The sequence below is a fragment of the Coenobita brevimanus genome, chromosome 62 (assembly GCF_032717465.1).
Source record: "Coenobita brevimanus isolate Jiangsu-jjx chromosome 62, ASM3271746v2, whole genome shotgun sequence".
Taxonomy (NCBI): Eukaryota; Metazoa; Arthropoda; class Malacostraca; order Decapoda; family Coenobitidae; genus Coenobita; species Coenobita brevimanus.
Genome location: NC_137015.1, coordinates 5,277,611 through 5,295,674, shown reverse-complemented (window position 1 = coordinate 5,295,674; position 18,064 = coordinate 5,277,611). Strand labels below are relative to the sequence as shown.

Below are 18,064 nucleotides of genomic sequence, written 5' to 3'. Positions count from 1 at the left end.
GGTCAGGTTACACAGTGCCATTTCTTTATTTTCACCATAAGTAAGGTAGGCTTAAGTAACAGGAAAAGTAACAAATCAGTGTAGTTACAGTATGGTAATTATCACAGTAAGTACTGATTTTGTCATTGCAGGCGAGTGAGTGATAGTAGCAGTCGTAGCACATCCACCGGTGACCTAAGAAAAGATACAGGGTCAGGTCCAGGGTCAAATGAAGGAGGACCAGGAAGAAGAGTAGCTAGGAAGAATAGCTTGAGAGATCGACTTCGTCAGTTGCCAGCATCTTTCACTTTGGAGCGACGGCGGCAAGCTGGCACCCGTGGCCCTGACAGTAAACAGACCAAGAAAGTTCCGGATCAGCTGGACCAACATGCTGAGACCAGTCAAGACACTGATAATTTCCAAGAACAGCAGCAAAATCAGACAGAAGAGAGTGTAGCCTTGACCAAAGATAGCATACAGAGGGAGAGCCCCTGCCCCACCCCAACAAGTCCTGGCTCAGAAGCTCGCCCATGGATGGCTGATGGTGTAGGGTCACAGCGGCCTCGACCTCACTACATGCTTCCCACCCGGGCCAGCAGCCAGCACTCTCCAGCTCGACCCACTTCCATTGACCTGGACACCCGGTGCAGCCCCAACCGAGGTGGCAGCACCCGAGGGGCTGGCACTCCCCCAGCCAGTGGACGCTCCAGCCCCTCGAAGATTGAGGTGAGCGGGCGGCGGGGCAGCGTTGGGGGAGATTCCCCAGTGAGGTGTAGATCCCCCAGGAGGGGCTCCTTAGATTGCTTGGCTTGGTCACATCCCCGTGCCTTCTCCCCACCTGTTTCCCCATTGCATACGCCCACCCGTAGCTCCCATGGCTCTGCCAGCAGCCTCTTGGCTTCAGAGGAGTACCGGGAAGGCTCCCCAGAAAAGTTGTGGATTAGTTCCCTTCGCACTGATCCTTCCCGATCCCGGCCTGGTATTCGATCTTCTCCAGAGAAAAGAGACAGCCGATCTCGATCAGGGTCAGGAGAGGCTCAGGTTCCAGAGCGTCTCAAACGAGCTGCCCTGTACCACCCTCCCCTCTTGCGTGCCCGGGCCGACCCTATGAAGGCCGCCTTTGAACTGACACTGGACCCAGCCAGTGGTGAGGTGGTGACTGCTGGCACCACTCAGCTTACTCACTTGGACACTTCTCAGGCTGGTAGTGTTGAAGTATCTCCTGTTACTTCTATGACCAAAAGGCCTCACACATCACCAGTTGCTCTTAGGCCAGAGGTTCCCCCTAGAACCAAATTTCTGTCACCCAGTGAGCGCACCCTCCCACCTGCCTCCTCTACTTCCTCCATTTCCCCATGCAATTCAGCAGGCCCATCATGCTCGTCTCTCTCCCCATCTCCTTCACCATCCACCATGAGTGTAGCCTCATCTAGATCGGCTTCATCCCAGTCCACATACTCTGGTGGCCAGCCCAGCAATCAGGCTGGCCCTAGGAGGGTCCCCAACCTTACCATCCGCGCCCCCACTGATGACACTGAAGCCGTCCGCACACCACTGAAGGTCAGTTGCAGAGTACAGGCAGTAATTATTAGTATGGGACAAGTTCTGTAATACCATATCTTTTTCCGTTCAGCTGGTACTGTATATTGAAGAAGATGTGTACATCAGCTCTATAGGTAGCAGTAGAACTTTAATGTGCAGTTGCTCAGTACTATAATGTGGAGTTTTTGCAGTACTGTATTAAAAAAAAACAAGATGTGCCTCATAGTGAGGATTAACTGTACTGTACATTGTCTCATCCTCACAGTCTACTTTGCTTCCAGCCAGAAGCACTCACTACAGTGTGGAGATATCATTTTTTAGCAGATATTAATAAAGTATCCACTCACCCGATGTAGTGCTGCTCTCGGGTGTCTGCCCTTTCCTCTCCTCCATCCTTCTTTCCTTCCATCCACTTCTGTCTTTCTTTCCTTCATTCTTTCCTCATCCTTCTGCCTATAGGTGACTTTACACTCCTTCTTCTATCTTTCATTCCTTCATTCTTTCCTCTTCCTTCTGCCTGTAGGTGACTCTACACTGAGTGACAAGCCAAATGGTTTCTTGAACACCAGGAAACCATTTACTACGCTGGGTGGTAACCATATAACCAAATTTTGGCGCCTGGTGGTTTAGTGGGCAATTACGGAGCTCCAGTCGGATTGAGCTGGTGAAGGTTTATATCCAAGGGATGGTTGGGGTTTATTGCTCACGTATTGCCACTCAGGGATGATTGAGGCTGGTCAGTTTCATCTTAAATGTCTGGACCAACTTGCCTAACCCCTGGCTCCTACGCGCCACATGGGGCAATGTAGGATTGGATGATGAATGATGAGATGAGATGATGAATATACATTATGAAAGAACAGATTATTTTTTAAATTATAGACTGTAAGAACTGTTCTTAATGTCAGCTGAAATTGTTCTTATATATCAGTTGTATTTACCAAAATGAGTGCATTTCATACTGCTCTCCATTTCACAGAGTAATATTTACTTGACTGTTAGTTTTTTTTTTTTTTTTCAAGCTTTACAGTAAGTTCTTGTTATATATCAGGGATATTTTCCAAGGTGTCTCAACGTTTCATACAGCCAGTAATGTAAATCGGAGAAATTATTGAATCAGCTGTATGGGTAGCAATGGATCATTAATAGGCAGACTTTTGGTAATAGTAACCTTGACTTAGCCAAAAAAAAAAAAAAAAAAAAAAAAAAAAAAAAAAGTAGGCAACATATAACAAGTGACTTATTGTAGTATGTAGAACTGGAGAGGGACACCTTCACGTGTCAGTACCGATATAGCTGGGCAGCATTGGTGCTTGGTTGTACAAATGTTCCTCAGTTCTATCAAGGGTGGTGGACTGCAGGAGAAGGACAGATTTAGCTTGCAGTCCACCGGGGTCACATACAGATGAACCTAGGAAGGAACACCAGCAACAGATGTATTTTACCTAACTTTATGTCTGCTTTTCCAGCCGGCCATGGGAGTGTCGATGATAGGGAAGCAGCGACGAACCCCCAGCCTCATGTCTCCCAGGGATGTTTTCTTCTCCTCACCCCCAGCCTCCCCAACGGTTCCATTTTCCCCCACTCAGCCAACTTCTCCCCTCACCCTGTCATCCCCCCAGCCCCCCACAGTCTCTCCCCCCCCCTCCATGCATTTGCCAGGTGACTCTCCTACCACAGCAAAACTTCGAAGTCAGAAGGCAAGTTCAGTACCATCAGGTGGAGTTGCAGTTTGTCATCATCATCATCATCATCATTGTCTTAGTCATTATCATCAGATTCATCATTGCCATTATCATTTTTATAACTCTTCTTTCATTTTGGGTGTTGAAAATGTTATGTATTCCATGAAGAGTGTGGTTTTAGATATTTGCAGGGTTTAGGGGAACCTAAGCCTCGTTAATAATAAGGATGTACTGTGCTGTACTGTAATAGCCGTATGGAAACCGGGGAGTATGACGTGTCACCAAAAAAACTCAGGTTGCCAGTGTTGGTTTTTGTGAAACTGAAGATATCAGTACCACTGTATAAATATATTAGGTGTATCTAAAATGGATAAAAATATTGATGTTGTCTTGCTCATCTGTCTTCAGATCCTGCCTCACTATCCTGGGATGGAATACCCGCCTGTGTTTGAGCCAGGGTCGTACTCCCTGTGCAGCAGCCCAGCTGACCAGCCACTGTCTGGCCCCTACTTGGCTGGTCAGCAGGACAAGGGACCCCAGGAGCAAGTTGAGGCCACCCACACCAGTATCCAAACCCATGTTGTGTTTACTGTGGCACAGCCATCCTCAACTCACCCCACAGTCCACCTCTCCCATGCCAGGATTCCCACACCAGGGGAGGATAGGCTAGGGATGGGGCTCTGTGGGGAGAGAGGAGAGATGGGGCAACAATTAGTGTCAGCCAGAGAGTACAAGAGTCAGAGGAATATAGTGGTAGGTGGTAGCCCTGGCAACCATGCTCTTAATATCATTGTCACAGCACACACTCCATCCCGCCTTAACACACCCTCAAGCACCATACCCTTGTCATCAGCCTCATCTACCCAGAATATTTACACAAGCTTCCCTGAGACTGCCAGCCACCACAGCACCACAACAGCAACCCATCATCACATTACTGTAGCTGATAGCCATTATAGCACCACACCGGTCCCGCATCTTCACCTCACCACCCCCTCACCCCACCACCATCACCACCAGAATTTGTATGTAGCATCCCCAGCACACCCCACCACCCATCAAAACATTTATGTGTCATCGCCAGCAACCTCGAGTGCCCTTCACACGGCAGGTGCATCATGGACAGTAGGGAGGCTCACCCCCACGTGCACAAACAGAAATATAGAGGCCAGAGTTCCACCTGGGTTGAGTCTTGCCAGTGGGGGCGAGAGATACCCAGTTGACCAGCTCTCGAGAAGCAGTGCCGCCCCCAGACTTCCCCCACCGTCACTGCCAGACTTCACCCCAGGTGACCAAGAGACTGACAGTAAAATACCTTCACAGATTGACCTGCCCACCCAAAGTTAGTTGTCTGAGCAACATCCTAGCATATGATGCTCTCATCAGTAATGGTGCTTATGTACAGTGTTAATGCTCAACATCTGCTTTCAGGTAAATTCTTCTGTCTTCTTATTTTTAAGTTACTCTCTGTGTAACAGCCAGTTTTACATGGCTTTAAACAATGTGCTTTCATAGATTTAGTTAAGAATACTGTATATGGCTGGTGGTGGCCAAGGCCTCGAGAGACTCCCGTTCCCCCGAGTGCCTTGTGCCCACCTGGCATCCCTTCACAAGTGATCCCCACGACCTTAAACGTGATAGATAAATGCTCATTTTCTATGCTGTACATATATTTCTATTTATCTTTATGTATAAATATATATATATATAAATATATACATATATATGTCTTCTAAGCCTTTTCATGTTATACAGTTGACTTCTGGTAAATGTTTCCCAGCACGGTCAAAAATATGACGCAAGTGACTTTGGTAATTATTCCTTATATTGCATTTTCCATGTCATCAATTTTTACCTCATTTGGGCATTATAGTCCTAATGTTAGTGTTTCATTAGCTGTATTAATGTGTTCACCAGAGCAGATGTTTATCGTATCCCATTAGCCTATAACTAGTGTCAACAGATGTCACAAAACAGAGTTACCTGATTATCCCCATACAAATTCTGCAGAATAAATTTTATGTACGACAAGTGTATTTTATGTGGAGCATGACTGGTGATTTTTAGCATTCGGAGGTAGAGTTTTTGGGCATTTTTAACATACAGTAAGTTCTCATTATAGGTCTTCTTTTTTAACATTCATTTTTGGTGTTAAATCATCAGTATACTAAAGAAAAATTATATATAAAAGTTTATTTGTTATCTGTACAACTGATTCGCTAGTTTCCCCAAGTTTACATTTGCAGTTGTTTGCAGAAAGTTGTGATATATTCAGATGCCCTCCCTTATATAAGCAAAAGACTGCCTGTATTCTAATGGACAATTTAATAAGCGTGGGAATCATGAGAAACTACAGCAGACCTTTGTTATACGATGAAGTGGTATGCAAAGGACCGTTTACGAGGTGATGAAAAAGTTAAGACCATTTTTCGATAGTAAAATCAGTTATCTGTTGCTGCATTAGTCAGTATGTGTCATTATTCATCACAGCAAGTGACAGAATTTTTCCCTAGGAATCAAAAGCCACACCATTTGTTTTGTCACTCAAAACGCAATTTCCTGGGAGCTTTATAGGACGATGACATTTATCATGCTAATTACAGTATGTGGAGGATGTTTATCTATCTTTGAACAGTTATATAGTGCAGTCATAGGGTTTTATAGGGGATTAGACTTCCTTAGGAGGTATTATTGGGGGTATTACTTCACCGTCTGTCAGTATGTCACTATCCGACATCCCTTTGGCCACTAAGTGATGGATAATTGAGTGTTTACTGTATGTCAGAATTTTCATTTAGACAATGATTGTGATCTGTACGAAGCCTCAGTGGTTCATATATGATCATTGTTTTCATAAACAATTGCCCTCGCACAAATACAGGTATAGTCATTTGTTTGTTGAAAGATGGCATTTACACTCATCGCTGTAGGTTGTGTTAGGATCGGTGATGAGTAGTGTGGCGTAGTTCAAGCAGCAAGTGAAGTGAAATAATTAGCCGTTTGGATGAGTTGGAAACTTGTTTTTACTTATTTTTGGTGGAAAGCAACAAATGGAGTGAAATAACTGTTAGTTGAGGTGAGTCCGAAACTAGTTTTTAGACTTTGTTGAGTGGGTGACCCTTGGTCAATAATGTATCCCCAATGAACCAATGTTATAATTGACTCATTCAGTAAATACAATAAATCGATATGCCATGGATTTTTTAAACATCTTCGTAAAATGAGGGCATGCTGTGGTTGTTTTATACAAATGAAATTTCACAGGCTCAGTAATAACTCCAAGCATATGCCAGACACAATATTTGAGTACGGCAGTTATACAGATAGTCCTTGTCATAAGCCACCTGTTTTGCAAGTTGTCATTTGCCAGTTTCCCTCAGTTTACAGTACTTTTTGCATGGAAAAAAAGTTGTGATATTTTAGAAAACATCCCAGACTTATAATGAGAACTGCCTGGACATTATCACTGAACCCATTACTGTGATCTGTCACTGTTCCAGCCTCTAAACTGACATCATTGGACAGAGTGTAAAAAGTCTCAGTGTTTGTCAGATCACTTTGGGAAGTTTCAGAGCATATCTTTGGATGCCTGTACTGTGCTGCTGTATAATACATTTTATATTCTTGTAGTAAAACATCCTATTTTTATTTTTTTTTAAGAAGTGGAGGGGAGTAATAGTCCCTTCCAGTTTTTCTTTTTTCTTTTTTTTTAATGTATGTTACTTCTGTAGGTTTTATTGTGACAGTGCTGTTATTGCAGATACAGGAATTTTAACCTAAGAAATTTAACCATTGTTGTTTCTGATTGATGTGCATAATAATGTGATGGATAGTCCCTCCCAGTTGCATACCTGGTATCATGGTGTATTTTAGGTTTTGGTTGTGGCAGTGCCGTTATTACTTATGCCTGTAGAGAAATCTGAACTAAGATTTTTAACTTTTCTTGTTGTTTCTGATTGATGTCCATGATAGTATGACTGGTCAGTGCAGTGAGTCCTCATTATAAGTTGCCTTTTTGTTATTATTATCATTAATATTTTTTATTAGTTTGTAGTAAATGACAGAAAAATTTCATGTTACCACATACTCAACAAAGGGTGTGGTATAGTTTCTGCCTACATCCAGTCAGGGTGTCCCAGCCTGCCCTTAAGTTCGCTGTGTTCTACATGGTATTGTTTTGATCAGTTTGACCATATCAGTTTTTCTGCACATACAATACATCAGTGAACACAGAATTAAATTAATATTGTGTTGTCATAACTGGCATTTCAGTACAAGCATAACTGAGTGATTAGGACTAACTATACTTTAACTAATGTGGTAAAATTTTTAATAAAACATGTTTGTTATGAATTTTTATATCAGTGAAAATATTTCCATAGGGAAGTAAAAAGCTGTAGCTTTGTAATCTCACATTGCACTGCATAACATTTCTCATGTTTAGGTTTGGGTTTCACTGATGATGCAGTTTTATCACAATGTGTCTCACTTTTAGCAGATGCAGAATTTACTGTAGAATACAATTCCATGACTACAGTATATCCATTATGAAAATGAGTGAGTGAATAATTGCAAGGTAGTGCTGCTCTCGGGTGCCTGCCCTTTCCTTTCTTCCTTCCATACTTTCCTTCCTTCCTTTCTTCCTCTTCTGTCTTTGTTTCCTTCATTCTTTCCTGTTCCTTCTCTCTATGGGTGACTCAACACTGAGTGACAAACCAAATGGTTTCCTCTACACCAGGAAACCATTTACTACACTGGGTGGTAACCATATAACTAAATTAAGGTGTCTGTTGGTTTAGTGGGTAATTAAGGTGCTTCGATTGGATTGAACCGGTGCAGGTTTAGATCCAGGGGATGATTGGGGTTTATTGCTCACGTAATGCCACTCAGGGATGAGTGAGGCTGGTCACTGCCATGTTAAATGTCAGGACCAACTTGCCTAGCCCCAGGCTTCTACATTTCTCATGGGGCAACACTGGATTAGTTGATGATGATGATGATGATGAATAATTGTGAGTACAAGTAACGGATATGGTAAAACTTGTTCATGCAGCTTTGTCTTGGTTATCATTATGTTTGCAGCCATGTTTTGCAGCTCTGTCTTCTGAAGACATTAATGCAGTCTGTTTATGGGTATTGCAGTAAATGTATGTGTTACTGATTTTTCCTTTAGTGACAAAGAAATATTCATATGTGCCAAACTGCCAGCCTTATGGGTGATCAGAAACAAACAAATGACGACATGTGTCTTTATGAAAAGGTAAACAGATTACTTAATCATCCAGAAATAGTAATTAGTTCAAGGAAGAACACTTCACAAAATACTGTGTTGGTAAATAAAAATTACTGCAGTGAGACATGCCTTACCACATCACCAGTAATGGAAACGACAGATTTCAAAATAATAAGCATAATGTTAATGTGCAGTAATTATAATACACAGTCAGTATAAATACAGTATATTACTTTTTTAAAAAGCTACATACTTCAGACATGGGCACCCCCGACCCTTGCTTGTTGTTGTCGTTGGGTGGGTTCGGAGACATTGGCTGGGACTTGATGGGTGGGGGAGCTATAGAAGGATACCTTAATGGCCCCCAAGGTGTGTGGAAGTCTGGTTGCTAGGTGGATTATGCACTTGCATCTCCACTCTGCTCTGCCCTCTCCCTTCTAGGGACCCTGTCACAGCAGATGTGTGGCAACACCGCACACTGCCAGTCAGGGGAGTGTTTCTGGTAAAGGCCTGATGGTGTGCTCAATTTACAGGACTTTTTCCTGTAATTAGTGGGTTTTTGGAACGGAATTCCCGTAATGGAATTATGCTTATTTTAACAGAAATTTTCCTTTAAATTTGGAAAATATATACCAGAAAAAGAAATGATTCCGTTATCTCGGGCTTACGCCAAATCGGTGTTCGTTAAATTGAGCATCTACTGTATTCTCCTGTTCCCTGTCCCCCATGTTGGTGTTCTGATAGAGCTGATTGGCCAACTTTCACGTCTTTTACAGCCACCTTATCCCCATTCCCGGTGGATGATCCCCATGGTTTGCTTGCTGCTTTTCTTGATGCCATATTTCGAGCTGCCCAGGTCATGATTCACTGTTCTATGCACCCCCTCATGTCTAAGTGTGTCCCCTGGTGGACTCCTGACTGTTCCAGGGCCCTTCATGTTAAGTGTGCTAAGTGGAAGAGCCTTTGTCGGAAGCGTCATACTGGTGATCGTTTATGCCATGTAATGCTTTTACGCCGGGCGTCTGCTTTCTTTCGCTGCACAGTTAAAGAGACTATGAAACAGAGTTGGTACTCTTATGTCTCCTCCTCCCATTCAAGCCATACATTCACATGTCCATAAGATTGCTGGCAAACATAATCCCTCTCCTGCTCCAGTTCTTCATGTGAATGGTACATCTGTTGCAGATTCTGGAATGGTTGCTGATGCGTTGGGTACTAATTTTAGTCGTGTTAGCCATAGCTCCCACTTATCTCCAGATTTCCATACTCTGCTCAGTTACTGAACAAATCTTGCTCAGCTTTCATCTGTCTGCTGCAGAATCCAACAATGCATCATTCTCTCTTTCTGAGTTGGGTGATGCTATCTGCTCCTGCAGGGATATGTGAGCATTACAAGATGCTCAAACATCTTTCTTTGACCGCTTTACGTTTCCTCTTGTCTCTGTATAAAAAGATCTGGATTGAGGGAGCGTTCCCATCAGCTTGGAGCGTTGCCCTGATTGCTCCTTTCCTTAAAACCATCAAAGCTGGTCACCTTCCGCTGGATTGTCGTCTGATTGCTTTGATGAGCTTTCTTTGCAAAGTGCTGGAATGCATGGACAGTGTTCGGCTGATGTGGATCCTAAAATCCCTTCAACTTCTATTCCCTGTTCAGTTAGGTTTCCATAAATCTCGTAGCACTCTGGTCCGGTTAGAGATGTTTATTCGGCCTGCATTTTCACGTCATGCAACTTCTTGCAGTCTTCTTTGATCTTGAAAAGCGTATGATACTGCTTGGAAGTATCATGTACTCCACACCCTCCGTTCTTTTGGTATCGTAGGTAATTTAGGGGTGTTTATTCAAAATTTTTTAGCCAATTGTACATTTCATGTCCATTTTGGTAATACCTTATCTGTTTCTTTTCGGCAATTTGAAGGTGACCCTCAGGGTTGTTGTGTTAGTACCACACTCTTTGTTGATGCTATTAATGATACCGTTTCTTCCCTCCATGCAGGTATTCGTTCCTCCTTATATGTTGATGATTTTGTGATTCATGCTGCTGGTTCTAATCAGGTTGTCCTTCAGCGTATTCTCCAGTCCGCGATTACGGCAGCTGCGGGTTGGGCGGCTGCTCACGGTTTTCAGTTCTGCAATTCCAAGGCTTATGCTGTTTCCTTAACCCATTGCCACACTATCCCTCATCCACCTCTTTTCCTTTATGGTATGCCCCTCTGTTATAGGCCTTCAGATTCATTCTTAAGTCTTGTTTTTGACCGTAGGTTGACATGGAATGCTCACATTTCTTCATTGAGGGTATCTGCCTTGGAACGTCTTCACCTTCTTCAACACCTATCACGTGTCACGGGGTGCAGATCGAAAGGCTGTCCTCTGTCTTCATAAGGTTCTTTTTTTATCGAAGTTGGATAATGGTTGTCGGGTTTACTCTTCTACCTCTTTTCGTTCCCTGCATCGTTTAGATTCTGTTCATCATCTTGGTCTCCATTTAGCACTTGGTCCTTTTAAATCTTCAGTTGAAAGCCTGTAAGTTGAATCGGGAATCCTGCCTTTGTTTCGTCACCGGAAATTTTTCTTTCTCCGTTATTTTGCCCGGCTTCATCAGTTTGTAGGTCCATCAGTCCTCTGCTTGCCTGCCACTGTTACAGATTACTATTCCACTCACCCCCACACTAGACCCCCCCTTTTCTATTTGCATTCATTCTCTTCTTGCTTCTTTCCTGCTTTGGATCAAAAAAGTTTTTTTTGTTTCGTCCAGTGGCCGTTTGATGTTTTTATCCCATACTTTTTTTTTTTTATATTGTCTTTGTTCATTTTTTGCTTCTTTGATCCTTTTTGAGACTTTTCCCTTTCTTTCTGTTTTATTTTTTTATTTATTTTATTTTATTTTTTATTTTTTCAGCTATTTCCATACTCTGTCTTATTGTATTATTCTTTTCTAACATTAGTGCCATGTGATCTTTGATACCTAGTGCTAGATTTTAATTATTCCTATTCCTGTTCGTACATGAGCTATAGAATAGTAAAATAGAATTAAAAGCCCAGGCAAATATTATTGTTAGATTTTGAGATTTCTGGTGCCTCTCCTAACCAGTTTATTTTTGAGTCTGGTGTGTTAGTATTTTCATGTAAGATGTTTATGCAAACTATTTCAGTGTTAAAATTAAGTAGATAGCACAAAAGGGAAAATTAATATGTAATATGAAACCAAAATTTATGGAGAAGGTGCCAGAAAGTTTCGCAGCCTCTCAAGAATACAGTTCTCAGGGCACAAAACTTTCCTCATCTGTGACAGACACATCAAACCTCACCACATAATTGAATGTTTGATGAGTTGCTAGTGCTTGAGTTGCCAGTGCTCATCTACACATTGTTCCAAGCCAGTTGAAGCAGTCGTACATTTTTTTTCCCCTCCTCAATCCAGTGATGTATTTTCTTATTTGTTTCTTCCCATTTGTGGACACTTTTGTTCAGCTTAAGGGAGGACCTGTTGGAGTGAAGAGAGCAATAATAAGCTAACCCTTTCATTTCAGAAAGTCTTAGTTATTCTTAATAAAATCAATTAGAGGTAGCGAGGATAAAGTAATAAAAAAAATGCAAAATGCCATTAGACTGAAGAGATTAATGGACATCCATAAGGCTAGTGGTTGACGATATATTACCGGTAATTTTTTACAAATGGAAGCCCTTGTGCATCCAGTGGTTGCGAGTGTTAAAGTTTCCATTGCTGTTTACTGTATAAAGCTGATTTGTCAGTTTCACTCATTTGCAATATCATTTTTGTAGAAAAAGTTGTGATTTTTGGAACACGTCTACTTGATAAAGTCGATTTGCCAGTTGCACTCATTATACAGTACAATATTACTTACATGGAAAAAGTTATGATTTTTGGAACAGATTTACTGCCCAGTTCCTCCATTTTGTAGTACAGTATCAGTTATATAGAACAAGTTGTGATTTTGAGAATCTATCTATCTATCTATCTATAGCCCGACGCCCTAATTCCGCAAAGGGTGGCCGCAGACAAAACGCCTCCAAGTCACTCTGTCACCCACCATTTGACTCCCCTCCCCCCAACTCACCCCCCCTTCCCTCATATACCTCTCAACTCCATCCCTCCACCTCATCTTCGGTCTACCCCTCCCTCTCCCTCCCTCCACCTCACCTACATACACCCTCTTAGTCAGTCTTTCATTTTGAGAATACATCCTGAAATACAGCGAGGACTGCTTGTACTATTCCTACAACTTTAGCTATACAGCCCTTATGATTTGTTTTAAGATCAGCCAAGGTTTGCCTGAACTGTGGTCTCAGGGAGAACTTTTGTCATTATATGGATTAATCTTTTGATTATTTTTTTTTTCAATCATCAGTTTTATTAATCTTAAAGGAGACTTTTCAAGTTGGAAGGGGTAGATAGGGCCTTCGTTAATTCATTCATCACCTGAGGTCTGTCAAAAGTTAAATAATCTTTTACAGTATCTGAGAATAATTTAAAAAGGACATCACCCAGATTCAGGGGATTAATAGACTGTCATAGTGTTGTGAAAGTAGGATGACAATCACTTTACAGGATTCACTACCATCTTCACACAAAGGTTTATACGACCGCCATTCTTTTTTTATAAAGTTTTTTTTTTTTTTTTTTGAAAGTGTCAGCATCAGTAAATCTTGAATTGTAAGTTGTCATTATAAGCTGCATGTATTGATATTTGTTTTTGAACCAAATTATGGCTCCTGGTGGTTTATTGGGTAATTGTGGCACTCCAGTCGGATTGAGCCAGTGAAGTTTTATATCCAAGGGATGGTTGGGGTTATTGCTCATGTAATGCCACTCAGGGATGAGTGAGGCTGGTCACTCATCTTAAATGTCAGGACCAACTTGCCTAGACCCGGGCTCCTACGCTTCTCATGGGGCAACATAGGATTGGATGATGGATGGATGGATGGTCATAAAGGCCATATAGAGGTACAGAAAAAATACGTACTAAAGGTTCAATGTTTTTTATAAAGCTGATTTCACAAGTACTCTCAATTTACAGCACCGGTTACATGTAGGAGCTTTGGGAACCACCCATGGCTGATAATGAGGACTGCCATTACCCACTAAAAATGACATAGATCTAGTATACTTGTAGGATTATGTTGTTTACTGTAAGAAAAAGTAGTTGAACATTTCCAGTTTCCCCGAAAATATTGCCCCATATTCATGTCAACTTAAAGGCCCCCTAGCATATCTTCCTTGTGAGCTATTTTTGTATATGGCCCATCAACTAATTCAGGGTCCTGTGACTCACTGTTGGCTTAATAAATTCATATGGTACTAGCTGGAAGACAATACTGTATTATACCAAAGTTCTTTTGGTCATTAGAAGATTAATGGTACATTTAATTGTGCTTACTTTCATAGGCATCTCTGAATCACTCAGTTGAAAAGTATCGTCAGACATGAGATGGAATAGAATACTGGAATTATTCCAGCCATGAGAAAGTTGATATTTATATTATGAATGCAAACGGTTATGATGTTAAAAATATGTAAATACTATACCACTGAAATAGAATTCTCAGAAATTACCAGAAGTTTAGTAATGTAATGCTATCAGGGATGTCTTGGAGTACAGTAGCTGCCTCTTGGGTTTCTACAGCTTGAAATTATTAATATGGGATTGGCTGTCATCCAACCCCTGTTTACATTTATCATCATCATCACTTTTTTTTAAACAGTGAAAGAGACTGTGAAAAGTGGAAGAATGTTTAGCTGTATGTTCAGTGAAATGGGCCAGACAGCTATTAAATTGTCATTCAAGCCCCATGCATTGTGTTTGTAGCTTACAAGCGTAAGATAATCCACTAGAATATTAAACAAGAGAGTAGTAATATGCCACATGGAGGAGTACTGTACACTGGTAGAATGAGATGCCAAGAATCCTCTAACATTCATGATTGTACAGGCCTTTATCTTGCCAACATTGATCTGCCTTAATTACCCCCTTCTCACCTGTGCCTCACAATACAGGTGCTCTTCATTTAAAGCTCTTATACTTGGCTAGTGTATTAGCCTATATTTATTACTTCTTCCATGTGATTTTAGTGCACTTTATGATACAGGTGCCCCTCATTTAATATTCTTGAACTTGGCACTTTCAGTTCAGTTACCTGATCTATTTGTTTAACGTTACCACCTCCAGTTGATATTAGCCAGCTTTGGAAAGGCATGATGTACAGTACTAAGGCGATAAACAATCCTTGATAACCCTTTCAGAACAATGACTTCTTTTTTATAGTGTATTGTGATTTCATTAAACTAGGAAAAATACCTCATATTGAAGAGGTTAAAGTTATCTGATTAGTGACCTGTTCACTGTGAAGGGGCTTCTTCTCAGTTGAATATAACTGTCAGGTGGTACACAGAATACAACAAAATGGACATGGTACTGAAGGTGTTAATGAAAATTGTCTAACCCAATCATACTAAAGGATCTCCTGTATTAAATAGCTTGTTGGCAGTAGCAAGACAAAAATACAGAAGTCATCTTACTGAAAGGGTTTGCTTAGTGATGACACATTTGTTGTGTTTATTCGGAAAGTATATACAGGTAGATTAAAATTATCATGAAATGGAAGGAGTAAATAAGATTGATGGCAGCAAGAATAACTATTATATTGTACTGGAGGGGTTGGTGGCTGTTGGTGCAGGTTTAGCAAACTTTCATGAAAATGATATGGATAGAATTTTTCCATTTATTGCCTGGATACAACTCAGGCCCACACTGTTTAGTATAACTAAAGAGTGTGGGCCTGAGGTGAACCATCATTCCACCTTAATTGGAGCTAAAGATGGCCCAGTCCAAATCAGACTAAACCTGTTCTATCTTCCCAGTAAAACAAATAATTCTTCAGTTTGATTGTGTAATGCCATCCAGGTCATAGGTTAATACCTAAGGTTAGCCTGGTTTAAAGTCCCAACACGTCAGAAATGGATTTTTGAAAGTGAGGACTACATTTACTGTACCAGCTGTATATGACTTTTGGCTTTCATTTCCTACCTTCTGGCATCTTGGTGGCTGATAGTGTCAATTTGATGCATGAAGATTTTGCGACATTTTTGCTGGCATGGAAGTCTTCGTGGCACCTGGTCCTTGGTGATTTATTCTTTACTGTACATCTAATAATCCTCTTGTAGTGCCTCATCCTTAGTGACTTATTTGCTACTGTACTCCATAGGATTTTGTAATATTATGTGTCACAGAAAATGTGTTGATAAAAAAAAAAAATACCTACAGGCCAGTGTCAAGGTGAAGTATATCAAGTAAATCACTGAGGCTTTGTAGCACATCATCTTACTAGTGGAAACGACCAGCATGTCAGTACTGTATTCAAAAGACGTAACAAACATGCAAGACTATATGAAGGTGAATAATGCAAAGTAAATCACTCAGAAAGAGGTACTATGAGGCATTCCATGCCAACAAGGATACAGCTTTTTACCATCTTTGTCATCATAGTCCTGTTTCCCACTGATAAATGAGGATTGGGTAGAATACAGAGTCATATTCCGAATGGCACTGGAGACCTTGTAACAGCTCTTCCTTATCAGTTTATTCTGTAAATTACACTTCAGCATCCTCCTGAATTCTATTGATGCACAACATGTCAATATTAAGGTAATATAAAAACATGCAAAAGAAAGTAAAGTGTAATAAGCTGAATATATCACTTAGGAATGGATGCTACAAAGCCTTATATGCTGCCAAGATTAGTCTCCAGAGCAAGAAGAGTAAAACTGTCAGTTATTGTACTTAAACCCTCCAGCCAGAAGATGTATTTTCACTTATTTTTGTTCTTGCCAGACAATTTTATTTAGCTTTGAAAGAATTCCCAGTTGGTGTAGAGGTTAATCTAGTGCTATATCTAAGCCACCCAGTTTGAAAAGTCTTTCCTGTGCTGAATAAAATCATCTGATGACAAAAGTAATAGAATATAAAATAAGTCATTGGGGTGAAAGAGTTGAACTTTAGGTACAGTATTTGGAAGTCTATAAACAGTTTGGATTTCTGTATACAGTAATCCTTGTTTTATCCAGACAGTCCATTTCTGTATACAGTAATCCTTGTATTATCCGGACAATCCATTACCCAGACTCTGTGATCTGGCTGTTCGAAATCGTTATTTGTACATTTTTCCATTTTATCCAGAAAAAATGTTTGTGTCTGGATGGAAATTATGGCCGCATGAACATTTTCGCCTGGCCAGGCCTCTTTCTCTCTCTCTCTCTCTCTCTCTCTCTCTCTTTTTTTTTTTTTTTTTTTTTTTTTGTGCAGGGTACGGCCCTGCAGCGGTGATTGTCTGTTTGTGGTTGATGGGTCTGCATTACCATGGTAATTGCTTGGCTGTGGTTTATAGGTAGTGTTAAACAACAGGAAGAAGTGTTATACTGTGTACCCTAATGGCCTTTTACACTGGCTGTCAAAGTTAGATTATATATGAAGGGGGGCCAGGGGAGAAGCCCATTATCCAGACAGAGCCATTACCTGGACATGCCTTTGGCTCTGTTACATCACATAACAGAGGGATTACTGTACTATGTTGTGGCAGTTAATGGTTTGTATGAATGACCTTGTGCCTGAAAGTCCTACTCTGCTAATTTAGGATAATTGTTTGGATTGACATGTTAAGTGATCTGATTTTAAACCCTTCAAATATGAGGAGTTGATGATACCTCTGTGGTATGGCCTGCCCCAGTCAGAGTGTCGATCTTCCATAGGTTCGATCCTCAAGATATAACTGGAGGGTTTTTGATCATGTAATGTCCCCAAGAAGTGACTGGAGGCTTTTTAACCCCAAAAGACCGCAAATCTCCCACCCTGACAATCCCTCCAGCCACATTGCGGGTCCGATTTTTCAACTTTCACCGAGATAAATTTTGGTCTTGTAGATTTCAAGAGCTTGAATTTACACACCTCAAAATGTATACAAGTATTTCACTCTCATATGTCTAATGGTTACCACATTATCGAACGTCAAAGATTAAAAAAGTCACCCCTCGCATAAGAATGAAAATAGGAATATCTTGTCAATTATTTTTGCCAAATAACTTTACAGAAATCACTAAAATTAATATGAATTATGTGCATAGGCATGAAACAAGTTGAAGGAATGAGCATTAAAAAATAATAATAATGTCAGATAAATATATATTCAGCCCCCAAGTGGTGCCTGGAAGCTTTTTGATCATATACCGTAATACCACTAGGAGGTGACTGAGCTTTTTGATCAGGTAATACCACATAGGAAAGTGGGATGGTCATTTGCCAATTAGCGCATTGGACTAAGATACCCCAGCCTTGGGCCTCTACACCTCAAAAGGAATAAAATGCTTCTGGGAAGCACCCAGGTAGTATGGATTATTATTGGATGTATGTAACCCACTTAGTTTGAAGAGTCTCTCAGGGTGGATGTATTATCTGGAGGTAGCAATAATAAAATGAAAAATGCCATTGCAGTGAAGGAATTATGAGATCTCAGTGTGGAAGAGGTTCATAGTACTGTAAATGTTTGTCCAATAAGTCCTCATTACACTCATATGGTACAATACTTTTTTAATGTTAATTTTTTGCAGTAAAGTTT

The 18,064-nt window shown here is 40.9% G+C and overlaps 1 protein-coding gene across 1 annotated transcript in view; it reads left to right on the top strand.

Annotated features, from left to right (window-relative positions):
- The window catches only part of cnk (connector enhancer of ksr), an 80,649-nt gene extending 71,704 nt beyond the window's left edge, over window positions 1-8,945 (top strand). Inside the window, exons 17-21 of the mRNA XM_080275551.1 lie at window positions 132-1,539; window positions 2,991-3,130; window positions 3,533-4,548; window positions 8,698-8,808; window positions 8,881-8,945. Coding sequence (XP_080131677.1) covers window positions 132-1,539; window positions 2,991-3,130; window positions 3,533-4,548; window positions 8,698-8,808; window positions 8,881-8,945 — 2,740 coding nt within the window. The remainder of the gene's footprint in view (window positions 1-131; window positions 1,540-2,990; window positions 3,131-3,532; window positions 4,549-8,697; window positions 8,809-8,880) is intronic.
- Window positions 8,946-18,064: the final 9,119 nt, after the last annotated feature.